At 42.7% G+C, this 21,851-nt stretch overlaps 2 protein-coding genes across 8 annotated transcripts in view; one reads left to right on the forward strand and one right to left on the reverse strand.

The window, feature by feature from the left end:
• The window catches only part of LOC139234881 (erlin-1-like), an 843,171-nt gene that overhangs the window by 506,271 nt on the left and 315,049 nt on the right, over positions 1-21,851 (reverse strand). The gene's annotated exons all lie outside the window — the stretch shown is intronic.
• The window catches only part of LOC139234878 (adenosine kinase-like), a 274,129-nt gene that overhangs the window by 100,634 nt on the left and 151,644 nt on the right, over positions 1-21,851 (forward strand). Inside the window, exon 1 of one of the 7 annotated variants that reach the window (XM_070865698.1) lies at positions 11,021-11,141. The exons of the other annotated variants lie outside the window; for them this stretch is intronic. Within the exon in view, the coding sequence (XP_070721799.1) occupies positions 11,131-11,141 (11 nt within the window). The 5' untranslated portion in view covers positions 11,021-11,130. Of the gene's footprint in view, positions 1-11,020; positions 11,142-21,851 lie in introns of those variants that run through there. 7 annotated transcript variants of the gene reach the window in all.

Consider the following 21,851-nt stretch of genomic DNA (forward strand, 5'->3'; position numbering starts at 1 on the left):
ATTGTAAGATAATTTTAAATTAAGAACACCCATTACAACTTATCCTTCCAGAATACCAATTCACTGTCTTCCCATTATAGCAATGAGTCTTATGTCCTGGCTTCAATTATCTTCATAGCAACCATTCCAGCTTGCTCTCTATAATACAAAGAAATATCTCCTGATGTCTATGTCCTAAATTTGCCTTTTACGTGTCTAAACCTGTGTACTCTTATTCTGCTGTCTGAACATATCTAAAATGTTACAAAGGCAAAATACTGCCGATGCTGGAAATCTGAAATAAAAGTTGAAAATGCTGGAAATACTCAGCAGGTCAGGCAGCATCTGTGGAGAGAGATGGAGTTAACGTTTCAGGTCGATGACCTTTCATCAGAACTGGAAAAAATTAGAGATGTAACAGGTTTTAAGCAAGTACAGAGGCAAGGCAAGTGTGGGGGAAGGAAAGAACAAAGGGGAAGGTCTGTGATAGGGTGGAAGGCAGGAGAGATTAAATGACAAAAGGGATTATGGTGCAAGGTAAACGGAGATGGTAATGGGATGAGTAAAGAAACAAAAGATGAGTCTAGAGATGTAAATGGGAATATCAATCATTACCAACAGCTGCAGTCCGAAAAAATCAGGGTGGATGTTATGATCTGAAATTGTTGAACTCAATGATGAGTCCGGAAGACTGTAAAGTGTCTAATCAAAAGATGAGGTGCTGTTCTTGAGCTTGCATATTGCTTCATTGGGACTGTAAGAGTCTGAGGACAGAGTGAGAGTGGGGCAGAGAATTAATGACATGTGATCGGAAGCTCAGGGTCAAGCTTGCAGACTGAATTAAGGTGTTTGGTCTCCCAATGTCCAGTCTCATCCCACCTACATCCGCGACTGGTCTGACGCCCTCTGCTACTGACCTTACCTCTCCTTTTCACCATGGTCGTTCAATCCCTCTACACCTCCATCCCCCACCAGAACTGTCTGAGGGTCATGTTCCCTGTAATTTTTTTTGGCCTATATAGCCCCTTTAGGGACTGCGAATGCGCGGATTTTCAGTTGAAAAACCGGCTGCGTGGGTTCTCTGGAGCGCAGTGCAGCTTACAGTGAACATTGCCTTGGGGTCCTCCGCTTCTTCCTTGAACGGAGGCCCAACCAGTCCCCATCCACCACCATTCTCCTTTGCATGGCTGAACTTATTCTCACATTTTACAACTTCTCCTTTGACTCCACTCACTTCTTGCAAATAAAAGATGTTGCTCTGGGAACCTGTATGGGTCTGCTGTTTTGTGGGATATATGGAACATTCTTTGTTCCAGTCCTACTCTGGTCCACTCCCTCACCTATTTTTCCAGTACATTGATGACAGTATCTGTACTATTTTCTCTCTGGCCCCGAACTGGAAAATTTAATCAACTTTGCTTCCAATTTCCACACTTCCCTTGCCTTCAAATGGCCTATCTCTGACATCTAAGTATTTCCAGCATTTTCTGTTTTTATAATCTAAAATGTTGTTTTGGCCTTACTTTCTGTATCTGAGCTTTCTTTCTTTATGTTGCCTTACTTTTCCTATCCTGTTCATTATCTTTTTAACGACACGAGGTCTTATTTCAACATATCAAATCATTCTTGCAACTCTTAATTCTGAGGCTGGGGATCACCCTAATTTCTGTCTTCTGCACTGCTTCTAGGACCTTGATAACCACCTTATATTGCATGACCAGAACCATAGGCAAAATTCCAAATGTGGTCTGAACAGGTCACTGTACAGCTTTGTAAATGTAGATTCTTTTCTCTCAATCTGGTTCAGTAAAATTACTGAGTCAAATACCTCTTGTGCTTTGAACAAAGCAGTCTTTATTTTACTGGCCGGAAAGACGTATCAGACAGGGGATATACATTCTCGATCGAGCGTACACACTCCCTACGGATAAGTGAAGTTACATCGTAAAGCGACAACAGTTATACATTCTCGGCAAAAGATAATAAGATAGGGCTAGAGTGACATCCTAGTTCAACCTATCTCTTTTGGTCCCTCTTTCCCTTTGTCCACTCATAAAGCCGACATAAGTATGGTCTGATTTTAAACAAAGACCTTCTGTTAATGTTTCAGGTTAATAACATGATTTAATAAGACCTTGAGGTTTTTCTGCAAGCTGTGGGTTTTGTTTCAATATGTGTTAGTGTTGTAACATTTCGCAGTCTCGAGTCCGAGATGTCATGGCTATTCCTCCATGAATTCTTTGTTAGCTTATACTGTCCCTTTACAATTCCAACGTTCTCAACTTCAATGTCTCTATACATTTTAAACATTCACAGCTTCACCATGGCATAGGAGGATTTGAACTAATATGGCAACATAACCTTACATCCTGTTTGCTTTCTTCTATGCCTCCGCAATGTTTAGACATGGCTAGTGACGAGTCACAATGCCTCTTTCAAATTCTCAGAGCAAGTTCCATCCCGTACACGAAATACTTGTGCTTATTTTTACTTCACTTTGCATATATCCATAGAGAACTTAATTTTCCACCGATCAACCCACTTATAAACTCCGCTGTTCTCTTGGCAACCTCCTGAGTTATTGTCCTTTGTCCTCCCCCATCTTTCCCTTCCCCATCTTGATGTCATCTGTGGATTTAGCTAGTTTGGATTGAAACTATGGGCCCAACATTGCCCAAGCTGTTTTTTTGGCGCGGCGACTTTGCACGTTAGAAAGAGCACCAGAAAAAAGGGGCCCCATCCCTGGTCGCTCTTCGGATTCCCCGGAGTCGTGGCATGCCCTGCAGTCTATAGGCGAGGGGAGGGGGGGGGGGGGGGCGCGCGCGCGCAACAGGCCAGCACAGAAAGCACTGCCGGCACCTGCTCGCATGCTCAGTGAGGGCTGCGCGCATGCTCCCGCCCTCCCAGTGCATCCTGTGGGCTGTGAGCAGGACCCGATGCTCGCAGCCCCTATCCCTGGCCAAAGGGATGCCTGATCTCACCGTACCCTATCCCCGGCCGAGTGGCCTCCCGCACCAGCCGGCCGGCCTGTTGAGTTCCCGGGCGAGGTAGGAGTTCGTTTCTATTTTTTATTTAGTGGCTGTGCTTGAGACTTTTGATGTGGGGGGGGAGAAGAGGAGGAGAGTTTTGGGGTGGAGGGATGAGAGGAGAGGAGGAGAGTTTTGGGGGGGGGGGGGAGAGAAAGAGTGTACTGGGGGTGGGGGGCGCAGGAGGAGTTTTTTGGGGAGGGGAGAGAAAGTGTGTATTGGGGGGCGGGGGAGAGAGAAAGAGTGTATTGGGGGGTGGAGAGAGAGAGAGAGAAAGAGTGTATGGGGGGAGAAAGAGTGGATGGGGGTGATGGAGGATTGGGGAGAAAGAGTGTTTTGGTGAGGGGAAGAGAAAGAGTGTTTTGATACTAGCATCTCTCTCTCTCTCTCTCTCTCTCTCTCTCTCTCTCTCTCTCTCTCTCTCTCTCTCTCTGGCTACACCCACCCCCCCCCCGGGTGACGTCGCGGCCAGCAGCTCGCATTTCTCCGGTAGGAATTACTTCATTTTTATTCGTATTTTAATTGTTTGAGTTTTTCCTTGCAATGTTTGGTGCTTGGTTGTTGAGGTCCTCTCCAGTTCCTTTCCCTGCCCTAATGTCTGCCGAATGTGTGCTGCTTTTTCTTCACTGCCCACAAGGTTTTTCAGAGCTGGTCACGTACGCTGACCTAAGTCGATTTAAATGGCTAAATCTGGTGTAAGAGTCTGGGAATGCCCCCTTTTGGGAAAAAAACTGACCTAAAAAAAATCGTACCTAACTGACTTGCTCTGGAGCAAATTTTTGGGAGGGGGTGGGGTGGGGGGGTGGCGGGGGCTATGGCAGAAAAAACAAACAACTGACTCCAAAAAAATTGATGCAAGTCATGGCCAAAATTGGGCCCAGTGTTTCCAGGTTATTCAGTTACACCGGTAACAGGGGATCATTGCATGGGCTTGAAGGAGCATCCTATCATAGCACTCTGCTTCCTTCCTCTTTAGCCAGTTCCTCATCCACAATTGCAACAATGAGTATTTGGGGAGGGAATATCCATCACGTAGATAGTGAGGGAAAAGCATGGACATGCTGAAAATGTATATCTTGGTCTAAACTACCCAACTAAAAATCATATGGGTTATTTTGAAATCGAAGTTGAATGAGTAGATGCGATTAACTACGGTAAAATGTGGGACAGTGAAACAGAGTGTGTTGTTGGAAGGTGTGCTTACTTCTTGGGAATTGTTCAAAGGATTCAAGGTAGATTGGATTTGGAAGAAAAAGACCAATTTGGATTGATCATGGGCACTACTGAAAATCTGGTTAAAAGAAATGAGTTGGGAATTAACTGAAGGAGAAAAAGATCTAATATAATTGATAAATTGCCCTGCAGTCCTGGAAACAGTCATCATTCACAGCGGTACAATAATAGTTGAATACCTTGCTCGACACTCTGTATAGGAAAATGTATCAGAAGAGCTTTTGTGCTCCCAAATGTTGATTTAGTCTAAGCCTTAATCATTTTGAGGAAAATGCCCAGCAGTTCACCAAGGTAAATTAGAGTGGCTGTGCAGAATGTAGACTAACAAGAATGAGATTTTATCCATTATACATGGTGGGTTAGAGGTCGAAAGAGAGATGGGTTTGGTTGGAGCATTTCACACACATCTCGTTTATGGTGCCATACATAATCAGCCATAATTATGGCATATGCCTTGTGAACACTTTATTGGACATGATTAAGCCCTGCACATGGGCACCAAAACAACAACTTGCATTTATATCGCACTTTTAACATAGAAGAAAATGTCCCAAGGCACTTTGCAGAAGTGTAAACAAACAAAAATCAGCGCTGTCCTAATAAGGAGATATTAGGAGGGGAGACTAAATATTTGGTCAAAAGATGGGTTTTAAGGAGGGTCTTAAAGAAAGAGAGGGAGTTGGAAAGGTGTAGAGGTTCAAGGAAGAAATTCCAGAGCTTAGGGGCCATACGGCCAGAGTTGGAAGAACGCAGAGTTCTCAGAGGGTTACAGTGTTGGAGGAGGTCAAGATGAAGGCATTAATGTGCAGACAGGTGTCACATACAATCTGCACGTTAAGTGAACAGCATTCCTTCCTGTTCATATAGCTCTGCAGCTTATCAAGGCGAGTCTTCAGATCCACGTGCATCCCATCAATCGCTCCAAGCACCTTATGGAAGCCAGCTTCATGATAGAAAACAAGTGTCCTCTGTCTTTCCCATATCAAATGAAATGAATTCGCCAGCCTTGGACTGCAGAGCGAGGACATCTGAGAGACTAACCATGGAAGGCTTAGGAAGTTATGTAGCAGAGAATGGAGAAAATTACTGGGAGGGAGCATAGACATGCCACAACTATGAAACTGAATCGATGAATTACAGGAAAGGTGAAGATTGGTTCATAAATATCAATTATTCTTAGCTTTAAAATCTTCAGAATGGTAAAGAAACACCGCTTAAATAAATAGCTTCAGTACCAGGCTTCCAATGAAGTAGAAATTGTGAGATGCTCTTTCAAAATAGTTTGAAAGACGACAATTGAAGGAAGACCAGAACTTTGATCATGTCAACATTTCACAAGGTCTCAATGACTACTGTAATAAGCAAGTATGTAAATGTGAGTTTTTGTAATCATTTTGAATGTATAGTTCTGAAATGTAATTTTCCCCCCTTTAATAATGTCTGGCATTATTTCCAGTGCAGGCGAAAGAATCTGAAACCAAACAAGATCTTTTATTATTGACTAAAAGCTATTGTGTGAAAATAATTAGTATAAATGCAACTCATAAGTCAAGTAATATCATTAATTTTGTGGAAAGTGGATTAGAAACTAAGTGATGCAGTTAGTACTGTCATTCTTCCCTTGAGAATACATGTTTATGCAATATTTATTTTCTCAACAATTATAAATTTCAAAAGCAGAACCAATTAGCTGAACAAAATTTACTATTCATTTCGACAATATTTACCCCAGTTATATTTTACAATTTGTCAATATGTTCAGGTTCACATTATGCTGAAGTTGCCTTGTTTACACACCTGAGTGAATTCTTGCAGTGTGTCGCACTGGAACATTGCACACAGTGTCAGATTTGTGCATGAGCTGTTGCTATGAATTCTTGTTAATGACTTGGCTATCCAAGTTGCAACCACTGTAGGCTAGTCATGTCGAAATCATGTTATATATCGGCTGAGAGTTGAGTCCTTCCGCAGCTTGAACAAAATGTGAAAAGGAGCACTGGCTGTAGATATTTGCCATTGTCACTGGTGGTACTTCACCTTTAGAGACAGGGAACAAAACCACCTTGCAAAGTGGCATTCCCTCATAACTGTGAATGAATTGCTTTTGAAATGTAGTCACTGTTTTGTGGGCAAATATGGCAACCAATTTGTCGATAGCAAGGTCCCACAAACAATGAAATGAACGACCAGTTACTCTGTTTTACTGGTTAAGCATTGACAATGTTTACATGACCGACACAAAAAATGTGTAATATTTTTGAATCTCATTCTAAATGCAACTTAATGATGTGTATAGATTTAGCATTGCATTTTTGCTGTTATAAAATCTGCAGACTTGTACTTTTTACGGCTTTATCAACTTATCCTTCCACTTTTAAAGCTTTGTATATCGCAATCCCAAATTCGATTTACTGTTATACTGCTTTCAAAGTTTTACATTTTAGTGCATGTAGAGCCTCACTATTCCTCCAAAAATGTCTCACATTTCTGTGCATTAAATTGCAGAGATTTACCAGAATAATACCTGGGATGAGGGACTTCAGATATGTGAGGAGACTAGAGAAGCTTGGATTATTCTCCTTTAGAGTAGAGAAGGGCAGATCTAATAGAGGTATTCAAAATTATATGGGTTTTGATGGAGTAAATAGGGAGAACCTGTTTCCACTGGCAGGAAGGTCGGCAACCAGAGGACATAGATTTAAGATAATTGGCAAAAGAAGAAAGGGAAGATAATTTTTTTTTACGCAGCGAATTGTTATGATCTGGAATGCACTGCCTGAAAGGGTGGTGGAAGCAGATTCAGTGATAACTTTCAAAAGTGAATTGGACATGTACTCAAAGGAGAAATTTGCAGGGCTTTCGAGAATGAACAGGGGATTGGGACGAATTGGATAGCTCTTTCAAAGAGTCGGCATAGGCTTGATGGAACGAATGGGCCTCCTGTGCTGCATAATTTTATGTTCTCTGAGTGCAATTAGGGAAGAAAGGTTCTGTATTTATTGATGAATAATGAAAGTTGAAAATAGATGAGAAGAAAATTGACTGATATGATAATCATGACGTAGAGAGACTGAAGGAAGATTTTGCATTCATGTGGCACCTTGCATGACCACAGTACATCCCAAGATGCTTAACTGAATGAATTCCTTTTGAAATGCAATCACTGTTTTATAGGCAAATATGGCAACCAATTTGTAGACAGCAAGGTGCCACAAACAGCAATGAAATTAACGACCATCTGTTTTACTGGTTAAACATAGACAATGTTTACATGACAGACACACAAAATTTTGTTCCACGGATATTAAGGTTTTATTTAGGAGATGTAACTAAATGGCCTTCACTGGAGCCAGTTGGCTGTTGATCAGTTGCATTAAGAAAGGCAGTCATTTGAAACTCTTACGGAGGTCATTTAGAATCATAACATAGTACACACAGGAGGAGGCCATTTGGCCCATCAAGTCTGCACCAGTTCTTTCAAAGAGCAATCCAGTTAGCCCCACTCCCACCGCTCATTTCCCTGCCACTTTTTTCTCCTTGAAATATTTATCCAATTCCCTTTGAAAAGGAGCCTTCAAATCTGTATTCACCACTCTATCAGGCAATGCATTTAAATCCTAACCTCTCATTGCATTAAAAAAAAGTTTTTCCTCATGTCAGCTCTGGTTCTTATACCAATCACCTGAAATCTGTGACCTCTGGTTATCAACCTTCAGCCATTGGAAGCAGTATCTTTATTTACTCTATCTAAACCCTTCATGATTTTAAACATCTCTTTCAAATCTCCTTTTTGCTTTCTCGGCTCGAAGGGGAACAACCCCAGCTTCTCCAGCCTATCCCTGTAACTGTAATCCCTCGCACCTGGAATCGGTCTAGTAAATCCTTCTGTACCCTCTCCAAAGCCTTCACATCCTTCTTAAAGTGTGGTGCCCAGAATTACACAATAATCCAGCTGGAGCCGAACTAGTGTTTTATATCGGTTTAGCATAACTTCCTGGGCTTTTTACTCTTGGCCTCTATTTATAAAGCCCACGATCCCATATGCTTTACTGACTGCTTTGTGCATCTGTCCTGCCACTTTCACCCCCAGGTCTCTCCTTGCACTCTTTTTAAAATTGTACCGTTAAAATTTATTTTAACAAACCGTCGATTCATTCTATAGGACATCCATTGCAGTCTTGTTGCATGAATTACATTAATCTGCTGTTCACCTATTTTTATTGATTTGATAACATCTATTTGTGGGTGATTCATTGATACTTTGCAGCACATGAAAAATAACCTGCTTTAAAGGTTTTGAGGGATTCATAGATGGTTTAGAAAATAAATACAAATGTCAATGGAAGCAGGCTTATCTTTTTACAGCAGAGGAATGTAAAATAACAATTGTAGATCTTGTAACTGCTTGAATGGTTAATAAATTGTTCTTTTACTATTAATAATTAAACATGACATGATCAGCTTTTTTGATCATTATCATTAGTGCACGAGGCACAGAAACCTGATTATAGCAGCAGAATACTCATGGGATAGGATGATTCTGTCAGAATGTTCTGGATTGTGGTTAACACCTACAGGAGTGTTACGGAAACTGCGGATATTGCCACAGAGTATATTATTGCAGCACGTTTCTAGCATTTACACTGCTGTAAGATGGAGATTTTAAATGACCCAACAACAATCCAGTGGATCATATTTAAGGTGTGACAAAATAAAATAAAAGGCTTCTTACTGTCCACCCTATTATTTTATAAAGCAGATGATGCAAGAAATGACTTCAACTATGATCTTTTTGTACAGCTAATTTGTGAATTTATTGAAATAATAAATGTAAGTTTTTAAAAAGTGTCCTCACTGCATCTCCTGGGTTTTGGATAGTGACAGTAGTAATACAGGTGAAATGTGCACTTGAATTTTGGTATAATTGTTAAATAGAGTACTGGAGTTGAAAGCTTTAGGAGATTTCTGCACCAGAGGGCAGCAATGATGTGATGCTGAAAAGCACTGCAGCTTGAGCAGCTCATATCCTGTTAACCCGGTAATCACCACCAATCTGCAATATAGGCTTTTCAGGCGTGCCACCCATTCAGAACCACATTTTTGCTTACATAAGTGCAGTAGTCAAATTTGTGGTTTTTGCTTTGTTGAACAGCTGACTTATTAATTATTTACCAATAGCTGACTTCACTGTTGCATAACACTTGAAGGAAAGTATCCATGTCCCTTCCTTCTTTCGATTTCGGGGAGTAATATGCTTATGCTTATTGGCAAATAGCTCCTAAATTTTAGTTGCCATTATGCTAACTGCTTGCCACCATTTCAGTTTTAAAGTTTTAAAAAAAATAATGCTTCCCAAAGCCCTTCACCTGGGGTTTTCCTTACCTTGTGCCTGGGTCTGTTATAGACCAATTGGCAGATTGATTACCATGATTAGAGAACAACTTCATTATTGTTGTATCACATGACCAGCAAGATGGTAGAAGGCGAATTAGATGGACCATGGTTTATTTTCATCTTGCAAGCCTTATGTAATCACCCTCTTCCTCCTTATGTAATAATGTTGATCATTGACAGCAATAAACTTTTTTTGTAGTTAACATTGGCCCAGAATTTGTGGGCAGCAGCAAAGCTAGGTATTGTGCGATCCCTGTGCAGAGAACTTGGGGTTTTTCGATCTACCATTCAAATCAACAAATTGTAGTGGGCATCCCCTTGTGCAAACTGCTGTCTAAGCAGCCAATCAAAAAGCAGTATTCTCACAGGGAAGTGAGTAAGCTCTTAAAATTCTAACTTTTAAAAATAGTTAGAGAGCAAAACAAAGATTGCGGTTCTCACATGCAGCAAAAGTCAAACCTGAAATAAAGATGGACAAACTTTTAAAAAAAAACTTAAAATTTTTTTTGAAAAGTTTCTTAAAAATTTTAATTTTTATTAAAATGGAAAATATTCACACTGCACAAAATTAAAATTAGTTTTCTAGGCCCTTAATATTTGTTTAGCAGTAACAACACCGTCAAGACCCCAGTTATACCTAATCCCTTTGGGTCTAACTTTTAGTGGGGAATTTAGCAGCGTAATTACTGCGGAATTGCCAAAGTTTTTGTCAGTTTCAATGATTTGACTGATTATACAGATTGCCAGCTCTGTCGGGGGGGTGGGGGGGCACAGCCTGTTTTAGAGCTGTCAGTGACTTACCGCAACATCAGGAATTCCACATGCGCACCTAGGCATGCATCAAATCCCAAATTGGCAGTCATTTTCAATGGCAGAATGACAGCCAACGCTGCCAGTTTGCCATCCCAACCACAAATTCTGGGCCATTATGAATGGCATCTATGTTGGGCAATAGTCGTCATCTGGTCAATTACAGGGAGCATAAACAGGACGATTTGGCTAAACGTACAGAATTTCTAGCGTATTTGTAGTCATCAGAAAAGAGTTTTATCAGAAAAGGTTAAAAAGTCCAATATTTGCTTTTTTATCACAACTATGATATTTTTCATGAAAGGAGTATGGTAAATGAGGTCATCTATCGATGTAGCTTGGGATCTAAGTATTATATCTATTGAATTAAGATTTAAATGATGGCTGTAAGAGTTTGGAAAGAGTTGTGGGTCACGGTTGCTGACATCCTTTGTATAGCATGACTATAAATGCGTTTTTTTTTTGCTGCTGAAATTTCTGCTCGAGAGATTGCCATAATTGTAATTTAGAATATAAGATTCTTGTTCACCCTTGTACCCTCTTCACACAGATCTGAAAAGGAGCACATGTTATGTGGGCCTTAGTAGAGTTTACTGTTACTACGTTGACAGCAGTTTAGCTACAGTACATCATTTCCGCCGATTGTATGTGATGTTGTTAGGACTGGGTCATCATTGGCAAGCATAGAATGGCACACTGGTTAGTAAACTTTTTTATTGCTATTAGTTATATCGAAACAGCTATAATAATAATAGTCAGTTATTGTCTTTCCTGGGTGGGGCGGGGGCTGGGAGCACATGGTCCGAACTGAGTGACAGTTGCGCCGACCAATGGGCGAACAGGGCCTGCCCAGTCTTGCAAACAATCAAGGCGGGGAACGATGGAGGCGGCAGTGGATGCAGCAGGGCCAATGGGTGCAGGCATTGGCGGGGCGGGGGGGGGGGGGGGGAAGGGCGTGGCCTCCCCGGTCGTTGCTGCGGTGCCTGGAGGAACGTGTGGCAGGTGAGAGAACGAGAAAGAGGGAGGGAGAGTGAGGGGGGAGTGGGAGGGAGAGACTGGGGGAGAGGGAGGGAGAGTGAAAGAGTGGGAGGACATCAGCGTTGATTCTATAGACAAAGATGATGATAACAGTCTAAACTGTTGCAATAAAGATACTAATTTGACCGCAAATATTTTGCGGGTATCTGCTAGTTCTCTAATATTGATGTTAATTCCTAATGGGCTAAATTGAAGCGTTTCTTCGGGTAATCTAATGATCAGTCGTGTATAATCATCCCCACTTGGGGACTTTTCCCACATGGTTGGACTACAGATCACGAAATGCTGTTTGGATTTGACTGCTAAACTAAGTGTGCACATTTGCACAATTGTTTACACCCCTTCTATGGACTGCAACTAGATAGGTTTGCCCTCCTAAAGAGGACCACTTTGTGACAGTACATATGAATTATAAGGGTAGATTACTCTTCAAATGGAGTACAGGTTGAACCTCCCTTATCCAGAACTCCTTTATACAGAACCATACCTTGTCCAAAACCATTCCCGGCCACCGGGTGGCGCATGCGCAGAGCTCCGACATGAACAAATTGAAGTCCTTCCTTGCTGCCGACTCCCGCAATCGCTGGCCTGACCCTGCAATCTATCGCCCCCCCCCCCCTCCCCCCCATGATCTCTCTGCCACACTACCAATCCCAAGCCAGCCTGCCCCGATATCCCCTTGCTCAGTACCTGGACTATCCAATTTAACGTGACCATCCCTCATCTGAAAAAAATCCCATCTCTAGGTCCCGAGGGTTCCGGATAAGGGAGGTACAACTTGTACAACCATGAAGTGTCCTTGTGATACATTTTCACGGCCACTCTCTCCCTGGGGTTGTACTTAAATTCCGCAGTGTTTTTTTGTGCTTATGTTGGTTATTGAACTTCCATTTATTCGGAAAAATACGTCTCAATGTTCCAATGTTAAGATACCTTTAGAGTTACACTTATTTTCAATCACAATTTGTCTCCTAAATAATATAGTTCTGAAAACTAGAGACTAAGTCACACGGGAAATAAACTATGAGTGTCTCATTAATTAGCTTAGTGCTGTTAGTCTGAAGAATGGAAGATAACCACAAGATGAATTGCTTTTTTATGACAGAGAAAGAGATCATGTGAGGAATGAGTAAAACATGTCTTGTGGATTTTTCTTTAACTTACGTTAGTTTGTGGATGACAATTCAGTGCGTTCTCTCATATCTAAACTTAAGTAACTGACATTGTTGTGTCTTGATAAATTCAATAAAACTGGAGTTTACAAATTTTTCAAATACTTTTAGGATCGTGGTAATTGTCTTGTGTTAACTTGATGCTAGAGGTCAGCTTGACAAGTCTTACTGTATTTCTGATTTGATAAAGGTCAAATTATTTGTGCAGTAAATGAAGTAGTGCCTACATAATGGATTTCAACCAGACATGTCACGATAACGGTATTTTGTCTTCAGTTGACAAATTTTCCTTTCTGTATCTATTTTATAATTAATAGATGATAGGGATACAAATTGGCCATAAAAGCTAGCAGTGAGTCATTTGAAACAATGATGGATGATTTCTATATTTAGCACAAAGAGAAAAATGTTAGATTATTGAAGAAAGGAGAAGAGAAATACTTGCAGCAGTAAGTGAAATGTTTCATAGAGTTTATACAGGCAGAGTCAAAACAGCAATATATATATATATATATAACATCTTGTAACTTGCAGAATAAGACAATAAATAATGGACTAGAAATTGGGCGGTCGGAGGTGTACCTCCAGAATACATTTCTAACCCGCGAAACAATTGTGAAAGTACCTGCTGGCAGCCAGGCTGCGAAATGTTGCAGTCTCAGGACTTGAGGCGGAGGCAGTGCAATAGCCCACGGATCCCAGGGACGCAGGCGTGCAGAAGCGTACCTGGGATCATGTGGGCCTGGTCCGCCAATGTCAATGAAATGGAATTCTCCAATCATTTACGAAGGGAATCCCTTAATACTGTGCAATGGAGTCCTGAAATTTAAAAATTATACAATTAACAGAATTGGAATTTTAATCATAATTACCTTCATTCCACCAAACTCAATAAATTTAAATTTTTTGATAATTTCATAATCCAGGCCAAATATACATTGTATGGGCATAATTTAGGATATATAAATGTTTAATTTAAGCCTTCGATATCCCCTTATGCTGATCCAACAAAACATTCAAAAAACATTTACAAGACGCTTATCTATCGAATCGCTTAAAAGAAATTAAAAAAATAAAAACTTTAACTTACCTTTTTTACAGGTTTGCATACTTATCACTGCTGGCAGGGCTGCACCGACAGGTTTGATTTGTCGGTATTCTGGGCGTGGATCGAGAAAGAGCCGAAAGTCTGCTGTTAATGCAATCCACGGCATTGCACGTCAGCACTCCTCTTCCCGGCACGACGCCCCATCGCCGCCGCAGTTGAGGCCTGTGCTTTGCAACCGGGTTTTCGCCGCGTAGGGACAAATTGCAGCGCAAATCTGGTCACAAACTTCTCAAAAATCCGGCCCAGAATCTATACTCATTTAATATATTCCAACCTATGGGGGAAAATTTAATAAATTTTAGAGAAAACTGAATATTTTGATAATTTCGGATTCTAATTTTGAAATAATCTTGTTTTGAGCACTGCACAGCTTAATATCTGAACTTGTCACTGATTTAAATATTTAGAATTATCTTCCAGACATTTTAGCAATAAATTAGAAAAAGGAACAATAATGGTGCTTCAATTTATATTTTCTGTAATATCCAACAAGTTTATGCAAATATTGGCCCGGATTATAGTTTTAATGTTTAGTTATAGATGTATGAAATTATCAAAAAAGTAACATTTATTGAGTTTGGTGGAATGAAGGTAATTATGATTAAAATTCCAATTCTGTTAATTGTATAATTTTTCACATTTCGGGATTCCATTGCACAGTATTTAGGGATTCCCTTTGTTAATGATTGAAATGAAATTCTCCATTATCATTGGCGGACCAGGCCCACGTGATCCCAATGAAGCACACAAATACTGTTTTTGTTGTATGAAGAAGTGTTTTTCTCAACATTGAAATACGTTGTGTTTTCTGCTGATCTAATGATAATTCAAAGATATTTGTGAAACCGAATTAATTTGAATCAAGCAACTTTGAATTGATGAGAACAGATAATTACCTGGACTACTCTCGGGGGTTTGGCCGGGTGCTGTAACTTCGACGGAAACCTCATTATGAGTTTAATCCCGAGTTTCTGCTAAAATCACGGCATCGAACGAGAGACTCCCCGAGGAAATTTGTGACCTGTTTTTGTATCCTCTTCGCATGAGAAAATGGTTCAATTTCCTGGGGTTTTGGATTCATTTTATATATTTTATCTATTTTGAGTTTAAATTGAAATCCCACTCCAGGGAATTGAGCACATAAATCTGGGTTGACACTCCAGCGCAGTGCTGATGGAGCGCTGCACTGTTGGATGTGCCGTCTTTCGGATGAGATGTTAAACCGAGGCCCCTGTCTACCCTCTCAAGTGGACGTAAAAGATCCCATGGCATTATTTCGAAGAAGAGCAGGGGAGTTATTCCCAGTGTCCTGGCCAATATTTATCCCTCAATCAACATCACCAAAACAGATTATCTGGTCGTTATTACATCGCTGTTTGTGGGAGCTTGCTATGCGCAAATTGGCTGCCGCATTTCCCACACGACAACAGTGACTACACTCAAAGTAATTCAGTCGCTGTAAAGCGCTTTGAGATCTCCGGTGGTTGTGAAAGCCACTATATAAATGCAAGTCTTTTTTCTTTCTTTTTTAAGTTTGATATAAAATAGAGCAAATTACAACAGTGATGTTCACTGCTTACATTTTATCTTGAGCACAACCATGTCCCATGTGAATTCTGCATGGCACCTGGGAGAGATAATCAGCAAAGACTGCAAGATTATTCAGCTTAAAACGGTGGATACCCTATGAAGAGTAGGAGTACAAGTTGAGATGCAGGGAATAGTTTGAGCAAAAGTCTTGCTGGTCCCTCCATAGGCTTTCATACTTGAACTTGCAAAATATGTATCTGGTAGCCAGGTTTTCTTCCAACATCTGCTTATGAAATGTTATGATCAGAAGTTCAGAACTAAATCAATATGTTCTTTGAGGTTCATCTTTTCTTTAGTGTGCTAGAAAAGATTGTGCACTGATGCTGTATCAGCAATCAAGAACAATATTTTTATAAGGCTATGGAGCAAGAGTTGGGAAAGCTAATCATTCTAGGCCAGAGTTCCACAGCAGAGATGTGCCTGTCCATGTATCAGAAGAATCATTTGGGACCATGCATTTTGGAATTTGGAAGTTCTTCCAATCCTAGTTAAAGGTGTGATATTCAGTCCTGGAAGCTGACTTACAATTTTGGAAGAACAACTTTGATGCTTGGGGCGTAATCAGAAAATGAGGACTCTGGCATTGTATTTTTGAGGAGATAGTTATGGCACTGGGACTTGGTGTAAAAGTGAGTATCATTTGCTACATTCAATGCCAAAGTAGTATCTATTTTAGAACCGTTTTTGAGACTCAGCAGATAGGCCTATCTCGCACCTTGCCTTTGAAGGAGTTTCACTGGACATTCTTATACTTGCCTCCATCTGGAACAAATGACCAAATGGGCTGGTTTTCACAATCAAAATCTGCAGTGACCACCAAGGACCACAATTCTGTCTTCTGAAACCCTTTAGAAAAGTCTATGGTGATCTGGCCAATTCAGTGTTATTGGGAAGTCTCCTCACTCTTCTGTTTGCCTGCCTCTCTCTTTTTAAAAAAAACTCTTCAATTAAAATGGACCATTTTTGAAGTATGTTTTACCTCGCAGCTTAGATGAGTACTCGTGGGTCATTTCACCAGTAGGTAGTAAATTCACTTGTCAGCCTCAAGATCTGACTCATCCATCATAATATTGTCATGTCATAAAGATCAAAAGTACCACTCTGTTGAGGTGCTTGTTGCTGCAAATTGAATTTTCCAAGACTTTTGGCTTGTCTAAACAGGGGAGTGTACATGCACACACAATAATTGTTGGAACAATATTTTCTTGTCAGGAAACTCATCCATTCCATGTCAGCAGTAATAGCTTCCTGAGTTATTCCTTTGCATAGCTTCACTGGGCACAATATTTCAGGTTACAAAAAAGGCAGGGCGAATATTGGATGGTAATATATCTGGATGAAGTCGAGAAAAATGTGTCCAAAAGCAATTGAGAGGTGATGATGAATTACAAACTTATAACAATATCAAGACTACTTAGTAATCTTTGCATTGCTGTAAAAATAGAAAGATCAACTGATTCCAATCAGACTAGACTGTAACATTCAGGAGCAGCCCTTCATATTCACTTCCAGTTACCCTCTGCACATGTATTGCTACTCCACACTGCCAGACTGAGAAACTGTGGTTGTATAATGTAGGAAAACTTGGTCTATTTTGGACACACCTGGAGAAAAAAAATCTTAGACATCGGATAGTTAGTGGCAAGTTCAAAGGGTTAATCCACCAATGCCGCCTCCTCTCAATTCCCTCCTCCTGTCCACTCCCCTCTCCCTCGCTCTCTCCACTCCCCTCTCCCTCCCTCTCTCCAATCCCCACCCATTCCCATCCTCCTCCAACACCACCTCCCTTCTCTCTCTGCTTTCCCTTCCTCAGACCATTCTCCTACCCCTCCTCAACTTGTACCCTTCCTTTTCTACCTCCCTCTCCCTCCTTTCCTCTCCCTTCCCAGCCACTTCCTCTCCATCCAGTTATCCCCTCAAAACCCACTTATGTCGAGTCACAATAGCAGTGCAAGCACCAAACTTATTGAAACCATTCCGAAGTTTGTCAGAAGCCCTGGACAAAAGACCCCTATTGATTAACCAACTTACTTTCACTAATGATTACTGTCCGAACCAAAACTGAAAAGCAGCAAACTGCAGTCCAAATAAAATAATCAGTGACTTGGTAAGAGCTGCTGATAATCCCTTTAAATATCACTAGAAAAGGCACTCTCCAGGCAGTTCACACCCATGATTTCTGTAACTGATTTTGAATTAGGACACCAGAGCTGTTGAAAGGGGTATTTGGATCCTTGAACAAATGCAGGACCCAAATTAGCATGCTTAAATAGCACCCATAGATTTCAGATGGGAACACTGGATGCCGAAGCGAAGCCACGATTCAAATGGCAGCAGGTGAACTCTGTGCGCGAAACAGGTGTGCGAGATGGGAACCCGACTTTCAGTGCCAGTGCTCATTGTATGTCGGTCAAGTTGAAAATCCCTCCCATGTATCAGCATACACCCTTCCAACTCTGCTCTGCTGTATGTTTCTACCCCCCGCCCCAGCTGCACCATTGATGCCAGGGGTTTCAGAAATCATGCCCATGGACCTTGAAACTCTTCCCCCGAGACATCCCTGCTTTGTTACATCCCTTCAAAAGCCCCCTCCAAATCTCCTTCAAAAACTGTGCTTTTTTATAACTTCACTTAATTTTCTCTCTCTGCTCAGGTTACCTAACTTTTCACCCCATCCCACACCTTGTAGCATTTTGTTCTGTAAAAAGTACCATAGAAAGTATATGTTTGTTACTTCCACCCCCACCTGTCACTTGCTCTCCTTTTCTCCACTTTCCCATCTTTTCCTTTTTCTGTCCTTTTCACTTTCTTCTTTTCCCTTTCCTCTTCCCTCCTCTTCCTCCTATTTGGCACTGTTGTGGATCTGTAAAGCATGCACTCCCATGTTCCGCCACCAGGGAGCTCATCCCCTGAAGTCCCAAGGGATCCCAGCCTCTCTTGGGAGCACTATATATAAGCCGGCCCCTAAGCCCTGTTCCTCACTCTGGAGTGTCTTATTAAAGACTAGGGTCACTGTTACTTTAACCTCCCTGTGTGCAGCCTCATCTGTGTTAGGAACACAATAATTGGCGACGAGAATACGAATCCAACACAAAGATGCAGCAAACTGTGGGCATCCTGGAGAAGTTCCCGGAGGGTGAGGACTGGAAAGCCTATGTCGAACGGCTAGACCAGTACTTTGTAGCCAACGAGCTGGACGGAGAAGGAAGCACTGCAAAAAGGAGAGCGGTCCTCCTCACAGTCTGCGAGGCACTGACCTACAACCTCATGAAGAATCTTCTGGCTCCGGTGAAACCCACAGATAAGCCGAATGAGGAGCTGTGTACACTGGTTCGGGAGCCTCTTAACCTGAGGGAGAGTGTGCTGATGGCGAGGCATCGGTTCAACACGTGACAGCGATCTGAAGGTCAGGAAGTGGCGAGCTATGTCGCCGAGCTAAGGCGACTTGCAGGACAATGTGAGTTTGATGGCTACCTGGAGCAAATGCTCAGAGACTTTTTTGTACTGGGCATTGGCCACTAGACCATCCTACGAAAACTTTTGACTGTAGAGACACCGACCCTCAGTAAGGCCATTGCGAAAGCACAGGCGTTTATGTCCACCAGTGATCACTCCAAACAAATCTCTCAGCACACAAGTGCTAGCAATGTTCATAAATTAACTGGAACTGTGTTTGCGAGCAGAAATGTGCAGGGCAGAACCCACACGTCTGCAACTGCCAGCAGGCCTCAGGTGACCCAGATGACTCAGAGTCCCCAACAAAGGATGAATGCAAGGCAATTCACACCTTGTTGGCGTTGTGGAGGCTTCCATTCAGCCTATTCATGCCGCTTCAAAGGGTATGTTTGGAAGAGCTGTGGAACAATGGGGCACCTCCAACGAGCTGCAAGCTCTGCAAAACCTGCTAACCACCACGTGGCAGAGGAAGATCAGTCTATGGTGGATCAAAGCAATTTTGAGCCTCAGAGAGAGCAGGCAGATGCTGAAGTACACGGGGTGCACACATTTTCGACGAAATGTCCACCGATGATGCTAAATGTAAAATTAAATGGCTTGCCCGTAGCCATGGAACTGGACACTGGTGCTAGCTAATCCATCATGAGTAAAAAGATGTTTGAGAGACTGTGGTGCAACAAGGCATTCAGACCAGCCCTGAGCCCCATCCACATGAAACTGAGAACGTACACCAAAGAGCTTATCACTGTCCTGGGCAGCGCCATGGTCAAGGTCACCTACGAGGGCATGGTGCACGAACTGCCACTATGGATTGTCCCGGGCAATGGCCCCACACTGCTTGGAAGGAGTTGGCTGGGCAAAATCCGCTGGAACTGGGATGATATCCGAGCACTATCACATGTCGATGAGGCCTCATGTACCCAGGTTCTTAACAAATTTCCTTCGCTTTTTGAGCCAGGCATTGGAAACTTTTCCGGGGCGAAGGTGCGGATCCACTTGGTCCCAGAGGCACGACCCATTCACCACAAGGCGCGAGCGGTACCTCATGATGAGGGAGAGAGTGGAAATCGAGTTGGACAGGCTGCAACACAGGCATCATCTCCCCAGTGGAATTCAGCAAGTGGGCCAGCCCGATTGTTCCAGTACTCAAAAGTGATGGCACGGTCAGGATTTGTGGCGATTATAAAGTATTAATCGTTTCTCGCCACAGGACCAATACCCGCTACCTAAGGCAGACGATCTATTTGCGACGCTGGCAGGAGGCAAGACGTTCACCAAGCTCGACCTGACTTCGGCCTACATGACGCAGGAGCTAGAGGAGTCTTTGAAGGACCTCACCTGCATCAACCCACACAAGGGACTGTTCATCTACAACAGATGCCCGTTTGGAATTTGGTCGGCTGCAGCAATCTTCCAGAGAAACATGGAGAGCCTACTCAAGTCGGTACCACACATGGTGGTGTTTCAGGACGACATATTGGTCAAGGGTCGGGACACCGCCGAGCATCTACAAAACCTGGAGGAGGTCCTCCAGCAACTGGATCGTGTAGGGCTGTGGCTGAAGAGGTCGAAATGCATCTTCATGGCAACAGAAGTGGAGTTTTTGGGGAGAAAGATCGCAGCGGTTGGCATTCGGCCCACAGCCTCTGTCTTGGCGTCTATCAGGAACGTGCCCAGGCCACAGAACGTCACGGAGCTGCAGTCGTTCCTGGGACTCCTCAACTATTTTGGTAACTTCCTACCCGGGGTTAAGCACCCTTTTAGAGCCCCTACATGTGTTATTGCACAAAAATGAGAACTGGGTATTGGGGAAAAAAACAAGTAATTGCTTTTGAGAAAGCCAGAAACATTTTATGCTCCAACAAGCTGCTTGTATTGTATAACCCGTGTAAAAAACTTGTGCTAGCATGTGATGGGTCGTCGTATGGAGTTGGGTGTGAATTACAACAAGCTAATGTTGCGGGGAAGTTGCAACCTGTCGCCTATGCTTCCAGGAGCTTGTCTTAGGCTGAGAGGGCCTACAGCATGATTGAGAAAGAGGCATTAGCGTGTGTGTTCGTGGTAAAGAAAATGTATCAGTACCTGTTTGGCCTCAAATTTGAGCTGGAAACCGATCACAAGCCCCTCACATCCCTGTTCGCTGATAAATACTAATGCCTCAGCCCACATACAAAGGTGGGCACTCCCACTATCAGCGTATAACTATACCATCCGCCACAGGCCAGGCACCGAGAACTGTGCAGATGCTCTCAGTCGGCTACCATTGCCCACCATGGCTGGTGGAACTGGCGCAGCCTGTAAACTTATTGATGGTGGCGCAGCCCGCAGACTTTTTGATGGTCATGGAAGCGTTTGAAAATGATAAATCACCTGTCACGGCCCGTCAGAATTGGACTTGAACCAGTCAAGATCCTCTGCTGTCCTTAGTAAAAAAAACTGTGTGCTGCATGGGAGCTGGGCCAGCATCCCCGTTGAATGCAAGAGCCAGTCAAGCCGTTCCAGCAGCGAAAGGACGAGCTGTCCATTCAGGCAGACTGCCTGTTGTGGGGTAACCGCGTAGTGCTACCAAAAAAGGGCAGGGAGACGTTCATGTCGCATCTCCACAGCACACACCCGGGTATAGTAATGATGAAAGCGATAGCCAGATCCCACGTGTGGTGGCCCGGTATCGACTCTGACTTAGAGTCCTGTGTACAGCAATGCAGCGTATGGGCTCAGTTGAGCAACGCGCCTAGAGAGGCACCACTAACTTTGTGGTCCTGGCCCTCCAGACCATGGTCGAGGATCCATGTCGACTATGCGGGCCCGTTTCTCGATAAAATGTTCCTGGTGGTGGTGGATGCTTTTTCAAAATGGATTGAATGTGAAATAATGTCGGGAAGCACCGCCACCACCACCACCACCATTGAAAGCCTGAGGGCCATGTTTGCCACCCATGGCCTGCCTGACATACTGGTCAGTGACAACGGGCCATGTTTCACCAGTGCAGAATTTAAAGAATTCATGACCCGCAATGGGATCAAACATGTCACCTCGGCCCCGTTT

This window comes from Pristiophorus japonicus, chromosome 22, assembly GCF_044704955.1.
Source record: "Pristiophorus japonicus isolate sPriJap1 chromosome 22, sPriJap1.hap1, whole genome shotgun sequence".
Classification (NCBI taxonomy): Eukaryota; Metazoa; Chordata; class Chondrichthyes; family Pristiophoridae; genus Pristiophorus; species Pristiophorus japonicus.